This window comes from Spinacia oleracea, chromosome 1 (assembly GCF_020520425.1).
Source record: "Spinacia oleracea cultivar Varoflay chromosome 1, BTI_SOV_V1, whole genome shotgun sequence".
NCBI classification, from domain to species: Eukaryota; Viridiplantae; Streptophyta; class Magnoliopsida; order Caryophyllales; family Amaranthaceae; genus Spinacia; species Spinacia oleracea.
The window spans coordinates 13,526,617-13,541,996 of NC_079487.1; the positions used below are offsets into that span (position 1 = coordinate 13,526,617).

Below are 15,380 nucleotides of genomic sequence, written 5' to 3' on the forward strand. Positions count from 1 at the left end.
AATAATACAAAAGCAAACTTCGCAAAGCGCCTCTAAAGTTAGTCTAAAAAGAAAAAGAAGCATTTAGCGCACCAAAAAAAATCCGCCCAGAAAACATTTTCAGCGCCCACCGCTGGGCGCCGAAATCTTTAGCGCCCCTGCCTGGGCGCTGAATCTCCCTGCTTGCTAAATTTTGTCCAGAAGTGCTCGTCATTTTATCCGCACATGCACGGAAAAATAACGAACACTTGGAGGGGTACAGCACGTATTCAGATATACGTACCACCAAAAAAAATATACATGTACTCAAAAAATAAAACAAATAAACAAAATTTTGGCCTACGGCAAAGCAGCAGATTAAAATAATAATAAACTTCACTTATTTTACCGTTTCAAATAATATGTTTCCACCTAAGAACGTACTTGTTTAAAATCGGCATTCTAAGAAACCATTTTCTAGGCTAAGAACTACGCAAGACCTGATTCCAAATTAAATCTATTTAAGGCGGATACGTAGGCAATCCATGATTCGGTCCAACCAATATTAAAGCCTATAGAAAAACAAGAATAAAAATAGAAGTCCCTGATTGAAATTTAATTACTTGCAATCCAAGTCGAAAGAAAAATTGAAAGCACGAAGAAGAATCCAAGTCATCAAGATGCCATAATAAGCACACATCGAAAAATAATAAGGGCACGTACCCTTGCCAGAAGGAGCACTCACACTCGTAGGCACTTAGCCAAGACTCAAAAAGATCGCTTTGCCTCAATTGAATGGGGGACTAGCGCAAGCGTCCATGACCTCTAAAGTACTCGACTTGACCCTCCCTAAAGCGAACTAACTCACTTAAAGACTTTCTTTCACTACTAGACATAGTCGTTCGCTTAAAGACCTTCTTTCACCACTAGACACAGTCATGATCGCCAACAAGTAGTAAAGGCAGTAAGCTTGCAATGAAAAAGATTACTCTACGGCATCGCCCCATCGTTCCTTCGAACTCAGGGCACCCGTTCATAGTAATTCAAATGCTTGCTAATCCCCTTTGAAAAAATTAGACATTGTCAATAGGACTTGGCACTTAACCAAGGCTCACCCTACTCGGACATATGACACGGGTATCTAAAATCGAAATCTGGAAGCATCATTAATGAGAAGACATAATAGCAACTGGGGGCTAAAAAATTGAAGTGAAAGAGCTAGGGAAAGAACTAAGTATACCTTGACCTTTTGTACGGACATACACCAAGTAAATCTAAGTTAATTTGACAACGGTTTATATTCCCACAATTCTGGAAAAGATGGCCCTAAAAGCCTAAAGCATATGCCAAACGGGCACAAGTAATATCTTGACGCCTGCACCCTGGCTTCCAGCAAATCCTTAGACAGCATGCCAAAAATCGTAACAGTATTTTGATTCACTCTTGTAATCCTGTACGAACCCTTCTATAAGTCAACCTACTTAGGACACCTCGGATTGTACACAGTAGGACTCGGATTTTAAATAATTTTCAAATGATTTTTAAAGACTTCTTCGAACATAATAAAGTGTCGTTGGTTTAAGCTTAGTATGCGTCTATCTCAACGTTGCAAGTGAGTCAAAAAGATTTCTAAATATGATTATGGGTAAAAAAGGGCACCTAGCTTTTGGCCAAGGCATACTACAACATGTGACTACCTTGACCATGGCAATGTCGCACAATACGACATTTACAAGAGAAGTAGCAAAATCACTACTCGAACGTACCTCGCACTAAACGAGTCTGGTTCAAACTATTCATGATCCATGTCACCATGAATGCACAAAAACGTATGCAAGGCATTATAGCACCAAGCCAATCCCGTAGCTACAGTTGGAGGCTTGAGAAAAACACTCTAAAAATGCTCGTAATGACGATTTCATCACAAATTACGAGCACGCTAATGCTATACATATGTCATAGGGGCTAAATCCTAAGCTTTAATCGTGTAAAACGAACCTTAGAATGGCTACAACCCCTCCCAAATTCTAAGCACTACTTAGAATATATAAAGTCACCCCACTAACAAGGGTAACTGAAAATCGCGAGTCACCAAAACTCCGATCACACTACTGCACATAACGCTCGCCCTACAAGCGCCCGTTACACAGTCTACCTCGTTCCAAAGCAAAAGCGAGAGAAAAAATCAAGGATAAGAACTGTCAAAATATACTCAGAAATCATTTTCAACGCCCAGAGCTGGGCGCCGATATCTTTAACGCCCCAGCCTGGGCGCTGATTCTTTCTGCTAGCCAAGTTTTGCCCAGATATAAAAATAAGAAAGAAACACCTATGAATCCTCGCTTCGAACGAAGTAATAAGCCGTGCATACCCATGCGGAAGGTGCTACACTTGCTCGAACACCTAAACGAGGCGTGGTGAAGTACTCCAATGCAAAAAATAATGACGATATTCCAACACCTGGAGGAATGTTCTAAGACACGCGGTTAGGCCACACAAGCCTACGTCGCACCATAAGTTCAACCGGCCCACGGTACAAGTCTAAAAAAAGAGAATAAGGCATATTGCGCTAATGCGGGCACGACCAAGAACATGTGTAAAAGAGGCAAAGACTACTTATCGCCCAAATTCAAAATGCAAGCCACACGACTTCTACATTAAGGATTGAAAGTAGCAAAATATTACCTACCACGAAAGGGATAGCACGCACCTACACGAGCGGAACCCCAAGGCATCTTTCTCGAAAGAACCTACAAAAATCGTACGCCAAAAGGAAGCATCCCAACATGCATACTTGGGGGCTCCAAGCTACGAAACAACCATAGCAAAATAAAAAAAATCTCGAAGCAAATGTTTGAACAATCGAAAGGGTACGATGTTTGAGCCCACTTCATGAATGGGCCTGAACCCTATCAAGCTTCTAAGCAAACTATTCAAAATCAGTCATTGCTCAAAAAAAATGATTCAAGCAAACTGATTAATGGACCGCACACAATGGCCATTCTATGAACGCTCGTTCGCACATACATATCATCATTCTAAGTATCGAACATTCCCGAACGCGTTCAAAAGGAAAAATATATAACAACAAGAGCGGTCAAAGTCTTACGCCTCAAGGTATGTTCCTCGGGCCATATAGACTCGCCCAACTATCGCAATAACTGTACGCCTTAAGAGCAACAGTTCCTTAAAATAACCGCCCCAAAGCGACAAGCACCGTAGTCCACCAATCGGCTACAGGCTTCTCAAGAAAATCATCACGTTCTAAAAAAGAAAAAACAAAAGAAAAGAGAATACATAGAACTTCCAAGTGAATAAACGAATGAACAAGAGGCCAACTGTGTCATCAAAAGACCAGCCCAAACAACACTTTCAACGCCCCACCTGGGCGTGAATTATTTCAACGCCCAGGCCTGGGCGCCGAAAATGATCCCAGGCTCAAAAAAGGCCCTAACTTCTATTAAGCCCTGCCACATCCATTCGACTCGAAAATTGCCGATTTCCTTACTGAAAGTCGCACCTCACGACTTTGTCAAGAGTAGCACACCACTACAAAGATCGCTCGCACTTACGAGTACAATCCCAAACATGATCAAGGACATCACAAATTGCATATCCCCAAGGAACCCCTTTGACAAGAAATGACCGTCAAGCACGAGTGCTTGGGGGCTCAAAAGAAAATATATATTATGCAAAGTTAAAACAATATTCCCAGACTACGTGTCTGGATGTCTCAAAAAATAAAACCGGTTTACGACCTCAAGACAAAGGCCGCCGTTGATACCTATACGTAGTCCCCTAATCAAGGACCCAAGTAGTGGCAAAATTGAGCCGTAAAGACTAGCTCAAGACCATGAAAGAAGATTACCACAAGACAATGGTCCGTTTAAGCACGTTGTCAACCCACATTCAGGTTGCAACTAAACTCGAGCATCCCTCGAAAGAATTCGCTCCTGCGAGAATGAATAAGAAAAGAAATTCTCAAAGAAATCACAAGAACAAATGAAATAGGGACTTGCCCACCTCGATCGGGTAAGATCGAGCCACGAACCGCGCGAGTTCCAAATAGAAAAACGAATTCAGGGACGTCCACCCTCAGCGGACAGGACTCGCCCACCTTCAGCGGGCGGGGTCTGCGTCACTAGCCGCGCAGGTCCTCAGTTTTCGAAAAAATAAAATCTTCAAATTAAAAACAGGCTCGCCATCTTCAGCCGGCGGGGTCTACGACACGAACCGCGTAGGTCCTTATTTTCAAACAAATTTCAAAACAGATTCGTCCACTTCTATCGGACGGGGTGTCCACCCTTAGCGGACAGGTTCCCCATCTTTAGCCGGTGGGGTCTACGTCACAAACCGCGTAGGTCCTTATTTTCAAATTTCAAAATAGATTCGTCCACTTCTATCGGACGGGGTGTCCACCCTTAGCGGACAGGTTCGCCATCTTTAGCCGGCGGGGTCTACGTCACAAACCGCGTAGGTCCTTATTTTCAAATTTCAAAAACAGATTCGTCCACTTCTATCGGACGGGGTGTCCACCCTTAGCGGACAGGCTCGCCATCTTTAGCCGGCGGGGTCTGCGTCACTAACCACGCAGGTCCTTAGTCGCTGCAGCGATAACTTTTCGGTTTTCCCTTTTTCCAAAAATTAAAAGGATTGGTTTTCCGTTTTTCCAAAAAAAAGAGCGATGTGCTGGATTTTCCTTCGTTTTACGTCCCATAAAAACAAGGGGGTTTTCTCGTTTAGCTAGCCCGGAAAATGAGAATCTTTAAAAACATTTTTACCTCGTGGTTGGGCTTGGCCAGGCCCAATTACACTTTATAGCTTTGATTTCGAAAACATCTGTAGCTACTCCCAATGACAAAGTGAGGGAGTTTCTACGCACCTTTAGATCCTTCCAATGACAAAGTGAGGAAGTTTCTATACTATCCGTTGACAAATCCCAATGACACGTGAGGGATATGTCGACATTTCAAGTGATGACCCTTAAGTCAAATGTTATCACTCGGGGGCTCGTGAGACCCTCGCAAAACAGGTCACATACACCATGGCTTGTGCGACGCACTCCGTCTAATACTTTGACCATCGTCTTACTCCAAGACTCAGTCAAAGTGGGGGCTAACTGTAGACACCTACTTTTGTCCCCATTCCCGAAAGGGAAGGTTCGATGATGAAAGCATAAATCTCCACTTGACAACGCATCTCCTATAAAACAAACGAATCTCAATTTCCCTTTTCATTTCACCCGAAAACTGCTATTTATGGAAACCTGCTAAAAATAGTAACTGCCGTAAAATGTAGCTTCTAAAAGTGGCAAATCATAAAGGATAGAAACCTGTCAGAATTAGGTGTTGCATTCCAACATAAACCCTAAATGAGATAGAAAACTGCGAGAATCCTATTCCTAATATGATTCGGAAATAAGAGTTACGTATTAATTAAAATCCTAACGAGCCTAGAGTTCGTAACGGGCCCAGACGCATTCCGTCATGAAATTGATACGCACTAAAAGACTCGATTAAGTCTCAAACACTACGGATTTCAGGAATCCGAATCTGACAAAGAAACGGCCCAAACAGCAATTTCAACGCCCAGCCCTGGGCGCTGAAATTGCCTGGATCCTATTTTCAACGCCCAGAGCTGGGCGCCGAAATCTTTGACGCCCAGCCCTGGGCGCTGAAAATACCTGGGTACGTGTTTTTTCCTAATTCTTTGTGGATTAGAACTCTGCAATTCTATCTTTCCACGAACTCTTCCCTATAAATACAGCCCCAAATTCGACGTGAAAAGAACACACACAACACAATTATATTCTGAGTATTGACTCCAACCCTTAGCCTAAGCCTCACGCTGCGAAACTGTTCACGCGTTCTGTCGCAATCGATCCATAAATCGAACAGAACGTATCCTGTCCCATAATTGAGATTCGTTAAATAAAAAGGAGAAATAGCAAAGTCAAAGTGGTTAGTTTTCTGAGAACCGTGACGCACCTCTCAAGGGTGCATCGTAATGTGTCCCTTTTTGATGATTTAACTGCTTTCCTCGCCCTTTTTATGAACTGTTAAACTAACTAAATCTGATTGTTCTATCACGCCTAACAAATATAATATTTTTGGGAAATTGGATTATCATGCAAGGTCCCTTAATGCAATCTAAATCAGATAATAGCGATCGATCTAGTATTATATGTTGCATATTGCTAAAATCAACTCAGATTAGTTTAATAGTTAACGCATGTCCCTTCAATTATTTATGCTGAGCTAGTAGAGATATCCTGCCTCTGGAGTTATCGACGAGCGAAGTACTCCTCTCGGTAGTTACAGTCCCCCGAACCCTCAATCTCTACCTTGCGGGTGTATGTTGAGAGATCCCCACACCAGGGATCACAAGGGAACCTACGGCCGTCGTGGTCAAACATAATTGCACTCCCTTTATGTCACGATAACCGGGTTTTGTCAGTTTTTCTCATTGTCGTTAAAAACTGAATGGTGAATCCTATATTACTAGTCAATTGGGTGTAAACTCACAGGAAATCCAATTACACTTGATTGAATAAAAAGAATCGTCACACCCACGAGGGACGAGGTCACGCATTAGCCTCGTGCTTTTTCGACCCCCTCACAATCCAAGATCCTTAAATCATTAAAGAATTAAGCACATTATGTATTTAGACTCAATTCTAAAATATTTTAGGTAAGCAAAGCCTTTGCTAATAGTCTAGAAACTACTCTTGGTTGATAGGTACGTCTAAGATCTTATTAGGTAAACCTATCTCATTTGCCACGACATAAAAGGACTCCTTACTTATATTGTTGAGTTTCACCAAAACTAACATGTACTCACAATTATTTGTGTACCTTATCCCTTTAGGATCAATAAGTAACACCTCGCTATGGCGGAAAACTATTACTAAGATTGATGTAAAGGTTATCCAAGTAAGTGTTATTTTGGCATGGCACCTTTTAACTCAATTTTTAAAGTTTGGAACTTAAAGCTCTTACTATGTTGGTTAGATTTTAAGTGAACTAAAATCCTTAATCATGCAACATAATCAAGCCATAATCTCATGCATAATTAAGACATATTTAAAGCAATAAATAACTTAAAGCATGCATAAGATATAAATGTGATCTAGTATGGCCCGACTTTATCTTGAAGCTTTAACTTCAAACTCCGTCTTGAATTTCACCATAAGAGGCGCCATTTTCTTCAAATAGGATATGCTATAATTGAAACTAATTACAACTATTTGATGGTACTCAGACCATATTTAAAGCAATAAAACTTTGGTACTTTAGACCAATATTACATTTAAATTAATGGTACGCATACCATATTTTCTATCCTATTTGTGCCATACTAGTCGCTTTCCATAACCTACAAAACAGTTCATTTACAATATACCATTCACCCATTCATTTATCAATGGATGGCCCACATAGCTGGTTAGTAGAACATATTATGCATCACATAAATATTTGCAGCAATTAATCAAGGCTTCCAATAATCTACAAATTATTCTATCCTTATTAATTCTAATCGAGTTGTTTTAACCTTAAAGGAATGTAGACCTAATCAAGAGTTTATGACTAAAACGCTCCCACTTAAACCAAGAAATTTACATGCTTTACTAATTTTAAACATAAAATTGTATTTCCTAGTCCAACCGGAAACATACAAATTTAATTAAAATTTAAAGCTCATATAAATTATTATTTAAATCCTTTAATTTATTTTCAGTTTATTAAATTAATTAATTTACAATTAATCAAGGTTTTAATTTTAGTAAAATAATTAGTATAAATAAAATTTATAATAATTAAATTATTCAAAATTAAATTCCGAGAAAAAATTAAATTATAAATTTTAAATTTAATTAAAATCGTTTTTCCAACTGAAAATAAAAATTAAATTAAAACGAACCAATCGGGTCAAGACGAGGCCATGGGCTCGCGCCCATGCCTCGTCGAGTCCAACTAGCAGCAGCCCATGCCACTCGACTGATCGTACCGCAAAGGCCGAGCGACCACGCGCAAACACAACAAGCCCAGCAAGCCACGCTTGCGCGCAGCCCACTCGCCTACTGCCGAGGCACGCTGCTGGGCAACGCAGCTGGACGAGCCAGCCATCGCTGCCCACGTGCACGATGCGTTGTGCTGGTTCCTTTCCCACTCGCCCATCCCGCCCACTTGCTCGCTGTAACGCCCCGACCTCTAATTCAATAATTAAAGCATAATTAGCAGCGGAATTAACCTAATTGGTCGGGACATTACCAGCCGTAACTTCCTTTTCGGAAATTACAAGGCAAACATCAATCATAAGCCTTTAAATACTCCAAAATATATATAATAATCCTTTATATTATCAAAATAAAAGTGCATAACTTACTAAAAGTCTTTAGTTAAAACTATTAAAACTTTAAGCATAAACTAGGTGAATACTATTAACGTGAAATTCCTCGCCACTACTCGTGTCCATCGTCCCCATCAGTACCTAAAACAGAAAACAAAACAGTGAGCCGAAGACTCAGTAACGAACTATTCTAGCAGCGTAAATTCATTTCAATTCATTTTATTTAATAACACAGGGAGAATAGAATAAGTAAAACATTTAATAAAACATCATATTCAATTCATTCATAAACTTTGCAATTTAACATGCTAGTTGTCGGCAAGTACGAACCGTGAAGGAATTCTCCACTGGGCCTGGGCCCATAAGAGCATGGGCTCATCATCGTAACATGGGCCTGGGCCCTGAGCCTGGGCTCATAAACCATGGGAGCCTGGGCTCGTAATCCATGGGTGGACAGGTGTCCGTGGTACATGCATGACCGGTAGATAGGAAGATGGTAGTTTATATACCGCCAGACAAACCAGATCTTTCACTTTCATTTATCATGTTGTATGTAATTTTACCAAGCCTTGGCTTGTAATTCAATTCGAAATAACATAACTCATTTAGCTCATAAAACATCATTTTGATCCTGGGATCAATAAACATATCATTTCTTTCAAAGCATTTCATAAACATAATTTTATGAGAAAACTTAATCAAATCATATTATAATAAACAATTCAAACAAATCATATTTCATCCCACAATCCATAAAACACATCAAAACATTTAATTCTTAAATTCAATCATAAGGTCATAATTTCATAATACATTTATAAGGATTGCGGGTACTAGCAATAGCCGTTACCTCACTTCCACGACTTTGCTAAGGATTTTCGTTGGTTCATTCGTCCTGAGCTCCGAGTCCAATTTCTTTAAAAATATTAAATAATTGAATTAGTACCAAATTGATAAATAATTTAACTTAATAATTTCGAAACTTTATAATTAACCAATTTCTAATAATAATGTTAAAAAAATATATATAATTTCATAGTTTTAATGAAAATATAATTAAACGCCAATTAATTGAAATTTCAATCGAAATATATATATTTTCCTTAATTAATTTACACGAAAATCTTATTTGAATTTTGTCCTTGATAAATCCATTTAGTAACTTATTTTAGTTAAATCGATAATATAATTTAAAATCAATATTTTATAAAATCATAAATTTTATAAGTAATGAATTTTATAAATAACGAGTTTTAATATAAATAACGAATTTTTAATAAAATTATACTTTCGAAATTTAACGAAAATGTTATTATTAATCGAATTTTCAATCGAAATACATATATATTTTATAATTGATTTTCATGTAAATAATATTAAAAATTCCGTTTTTGTTAATTCGGGCTAAGTAATTTATTTTAGTAAAATCGATATTTGATAATTAAACCTGAAAATAAAATTAATTTATTAGTAAATAATTATATCATAAAAACTATTAAAACATAAATATTGCTAAATTTAAAATCTGAAAATTCAGATTGGTCTTACCAAAGGCCCAAATGGTTAGTTGGCCCAATTTAATATGGGTTTGAGGAGAATAAAACAAGGCCAAAGATTCTGATTTTCTTTTGTTGTGGTTTTGGGTTGAGGCACGGCTGGGGAAGGGGAGGCGAGAGAAACAGGGGAAGCACGAGGGGAGGAGAGATGAAGAGGGCGGGGAGGCTGGGTTGGGCTGGGCTTTGCCGGGGATTTCAACGGCGATGGTGGAGGTGGTTTAGCGGAGGTGGAGCAGTTAAGGGGATGGGGGGTGGTGCTTTGCGAAACAGGGGAAACAGGGGAGGGGAAGGTGCGAGGGAGAGGGGGGACGACGGGGTGGTTCTGGGCGGTGGTTTGGTGGACGTGGTTGTTGATGGTGGTCGGAGGAGTAGAGTGGTGCTGGTGTTGTGGTGGTTGTGGTGGTGGCGTGGGGCGAAAGAGGAGAAAGAAAGAAGGAGGCAGGGGAGTGCGGTGGTGGTGAACGGAGATAGACAGTGGGGCAGGGGTGGTTGGGCGGCGCGCTGGTGGTCGGGATAGGAGGGGAATGAGGGGTGGTTTGGTGCTTTCGGTGGTGGTTGGTCCGAATCAGGGAACAAAAAGAGGAGAGAAAATTGAAATTGAATTTGGTTTTTGAGATTGAAATTGAAATTGGGTTTTGTTTGTTGTTGAAATTTCACCTTAATTTTCTGAATTTGTATATGGAAGGTGTGATGAACAAGGGAGTGTACTTGGGGTCCAAGCATTTGCATTTTGACTGAATTGAGAGGAAAAGGGGAAGGAAGGCTCCTTGTTTTGTACGTGGGAAGCAAGGGAAGAGGAGCAAAATGGAATCTTGCTATTCCAAAGGCATTTTTTTTTTTTGTAATTTCACAATATTAGGTCCAAAAATTCAGAAATTTATTGTAACTTTTAGAAATTTATAAAAATAGAAAAGTTTAGATAAATAAATTCGTATAAAAGTGTCGTTAACGAAAAATAATTAAATTTTCGTTCATAATTTTATCGTTTAAAATAAATCGTAAAAACGATTAAAATAACGAAATTCGATTATTCCTAATTTATTTAAAACGAAATCAAGTTAATAAATATTTTTAATTTTAATAAATCGAGTTTAAAATTTCGGGGTATTACATCCTTACCCCCTTAGAAAAAGTTTCGTCCTTGAAACTGGAGCTCAGTCGAACTAGCTATTCATAGAATCATATAATTCATACTTAATCGTTCTATTCGCTAGACAAACATGGCGGAATAACATTATAACATAATCATTCAAATAGTATATTAAAATTCATACATCTTATCGTTTCGAAACGAATAACTGGGGATATTTCGATCTCATTTGCGCTTCGACTTCCCATGTAGCTTCAGATGTCAAGTGATTGGCCCACAAGACTTTAACCATTGGAATTACTTTGCTTCTAAGTCGTTTCTCTCTTCATTCTAGAATTTCAATTGGTTTCTCCTCGTAAGTTCGCAATAACAAGGGTTCGTGCGTAATCACATGGCTAGGATCAGGAACATATTTTCTTAACATCGACACGTGAAACACATTATGCACCTTTTCCAAGTCGGTTGGTAAAGCTAGTCGATATGCTACTGCACCTACTCTTTCTAGTATCTCATATGGCCCGATGTATCTTGGGCTCAACTTCCCTGTTTGACCAAATCTCATTATTCCTTTCGTTGGCGAAATTTTCAAGAACACGTGATCTCCAACCTCAAACTCTAGTGGTCTTCTGCGTTGGTCCGCATAACTCTTTTGCCTACTTTGCGCTGCCATCATTCTTGATTGGATTAAACGAATCTTGTCAATAGTTTCTTGAATCAACTCTGGTCCTATAACACGTGCCTCATCGATATCACTCCAACATAATGGTGTTCGACATTTCCTTCCATAAAATGCTTCATACGGTGCCATACCAATAGTGGCCTGATAACTGTTGTTGTACGAAAATTCAACCATAGGTAGAAACTTCTCCCAGGTTCCTTGAAAATCCAAAATACATGCTCTCAACATATCCTCGGCAATTTGATTGGTACGTTATGTTTGTCCATCAGTCGTTGGGTGAAATGCGGTACTGAAGTTAAGTTCGTCCCAAGAGCTTTCTGCAATTCTTTCCAATAGGTTGATTGATACCTCGTATCACGATCAGAAACGATCGAACTAGGCACTCCATGCAACCGCACAATGGTGTTCACATATAGTTCAGCAAGTTGATCTAAACTCGAATTGTTCTTCATGGCTAAGAAATGCGCTGACTTTGTTAATCGGTCAACAATGACCCAAATAGCATTCATTCCCTTGGTTGATCTTGGTAAACCTATGATAAAATCCATTGAAACTGAATCCCATTTCCATTCTGGCACATCCAGAGGTTGCAACAAACCTGCTGGTCTTTGATGCTCGATCTTGATTCTCTGACATGTCAAACATTTAGCCACATACTCTGCCACTTCTTGCTTCATGTTGCTCCACCAATACACTTGCCTTAAATCCTTATACATCTTATTTCCTCCAGGGTGAATCGAGTATGGAGAACTATGAGCTTCTTCTAAAATTCTCTTTTTCAACTTCTCATCATTAGGCACACATAATCTTCCCTGAAACCTTAACGTGCCATCCTCTTGAATGACAAAACCAGGTGACTTCCCATTTTCCAATTCACTCCTTATTCTTTCTAATTGCAAGTCCTTACATTGCGCTTCCTTAATCTCATCAATCAAAGTTGGTTTCATTACCAACACATTCAAGCAAGCATCTCCTTTGATAAACTCAATTTCCATCTTTTGTAGATCATCTTGGTTGACTCGGGAGAAAGTTAGGATAGAATTTAGGTGAGACTTCCGACTTAATGCATCTGCAACAACGTTAGCCTTTCCGGGATGGTATTGAACATCAAGGTCATAATCTTTAAGAAGTTCTAACCACCTACGTTGTCTCATGTTGAGTTCTTTTTGGGTGAAAATGTACTTAAGACTCTTATGGTCCATGAAAATTTGACACGAAGCTCCATACAAATAATGTCTCCAAATTTTGAGGGCAAAAACAACAGCTGCAAGTTCGAGGTCATGGGTAGGGTAATTTTTTTCATGAATTTTGAGTTGGCGTGAAGCATAATCTATAACTTTTCCGTTTTGCATTAAGACACATCCTAACCCATTCTTAGAAGCATCACTATAGATTACAAATCCGTCAGTTCCAGATGGAAGGGTAAGAATAGGGGCAATGTTAAGACGTTTCTTAAGTTCTTGAAATGCACATTCACAATCATCATTCCACACAAATTTGGTATTCTTTCTAACTAATCGGGTTATGGGTAAGGCAACCTTAGAAAAATCTTGAACGAATCTTCGATAGTATCCAGCTAAACCCATAAAACTCCGTACTTCAGGTACATTAGTTGGTCTAGACCATTCCACAATTGCTTTTATTTTCTCAGGATCACCAGATACACCTTTCTCAGAGATAATATATCCTAAAAATGATATTTCCTTAAGCCAGAATTCACATTTTGACAACTTAGCATATAAGTGGTTTTCAATCAACATATCTAACACTTTTCTCAGATGCTCCTCGTGTTCCTCATTACTCTTAGAATATACCAAAATATCATCAATGAAAACAACTACAAACTTATCAAGGTATGGTTTAAAAATACGGTTCATTAAATCCATAAATACAGCTGCCGCATTGGTTAACCCAAAAGGCATCACAACAAACTCATAGTGACCATATCGAGTTCTAAAGGCTGTCTTTGGAATATCCTCGTGTTTAATTCGAAGTTGATGGTAACCTGACCTCAAATCAATCTTAGAAAACACTTTTGCACCTCGAAGTTGGTCAAACAAATCATCAATACGGGGTAAGGGATACTTATTCTTAATAGTAATCTTGTTTAACTCTCGATAATCTATGCATAGCCTCATAGTTCCGTCCTTTTTCTTCACAAACAAGACAGGAGCTCCCCAAGGTGAAACACTAGGTCGAATATATCCTTTTTCAAGTAACTCATCTAATTGTTTCTTTAATTCTTGTAACTCAGCTGGTGCCATTCTATATGGTGCCTTAGAAATAGGGGTGGATCCTGGAATTAATTCAATGCTGAAATCTAATTCTCTTGGTGGGAGCATACTAGGTATTTCTTCTGGAAAAACATGGGGGTACTCACAAACAACAAGTATGTCGGTAATGGAAGGTCCAGAGGTATTTAAGTCAATAACACTACACAGATAACCAGATAAACCACTCTCAATCATTTTACGTGCTCTCAAAGCATGGACAATTTGAATCGTTGGTTTTCTTACTAACTTATGGAATGAAACTCTAGCTCCACCTGGCGTTATAAGGGTCACACTTTGCCTCGAACAATTTAGGTTAGCTTCATACTTAGTCAACCAATTCATTCCCAAGATTACATCAAATTCAGATAGGTCAAAAGCTATTAGGTCTGCTCGAAACTCAACTTTCTCTATTATAATAGGGCAATCCTTATACATGGTTCTACATTTCACAATTTCTCCACTAGGAAGGGAAACACTCATAGCATGAAAGTCACAACATGGTTTCAAATTTAAATATTTTGCAAACAATGGAGAAATAAAGGAATGTGAAGCTCCAGAATCAAAAAGAACATGGGCTGGTAAAGAATGGATAGAGAAGGTACCGGTGATAACATTATCATTCTCATCTGCCTCAACCTGTCTCATCACAAAAACTCTTCCAGCTGGCGGTGGTCGGGGTGGGTTGCGGTTTGAACCTCCTGTGTTGTTGTTGTTCCGACCACGATCGTTGTTAGTTGAAACTGGTCCTCTCGTGGTTGGGGTTACCTGCTTCGGACAATCTCTGATGTAATGATCATGGCTCCCACATCGAAAACAAGTGTTCGATCCTACACGGCATTCACTCTCGATGTGGCCTCTTCTCCCACACTTGGCACATTCTTGTGCCCTATTATTCTGGTTTCCACGATAACCTTGTCCTTTGTTTCCAACATCGTTCCTCCTTTGGTTTCCCTGATAGCCTTGGTTAGGCTTCTTTGCTCCTCCTTGACTCTGGTTTTCATTCCTCCTTTTATACCCAACATTCTTCGCTTCTCGAAGCAGTACCACTCGCTCTACGTTAGCTGCAATATCAACCATATCCTGGTATGAAGTAAACCTCTGAGTGGACAACCTATCCTGGTACTTAAGGTGCAGACCTCGCTCAAAACGGTTCATCCTGGACTGCTCTGTCGACACCAAGTCTGGTGCAAACCTTGACAACTCCATAAACTTATTTGCGTATTCCAACACGCTCATTGTTCCTTGTTGCAAGTGTAGAAATTCATCTTCTTTTTGTTTCCTCAAGGATGGTGGATAAAACTTGTCTCTCATTAACTTTTGTAGCTCGTTCCAACCAAATCCAGGCCCCTTCTTTCGCTCCTTGTTAACTTTCCACCATAATCCTGCTTGACCCGTCAAGTAAAACACTGCGAAATCAACTCTCCATTTCTCAGGGCACTGCAGGGTTCCAAACAACTGATCAATGCGACTTATCC

At 39.4% G+C, this 15,380-nt stretch overlaps 1 protein-coding gene across 1 annotated transcript in view; it reads right to left on the reverse strand.

The window, feature by feature from the left end:
- Positions 1–14,982, reverse strand: part of LOC130462845 (uncharacterized) — a 38,090-nt gene extending 23,108 nt beyond the window's left edge. The window contains exon 1 of the mRNA XM_056831804.1: positions 14,748–14,982. Within this exon, the coding sequence (XP_056687782.1) occupies positions 14,748–14,982 (235 nt within the window). The remainder of the gene's footprint in view (positions 1–14,747) is intronic.
- Positions 14,983–15,380: the final 398 nt, after the last annotated feature.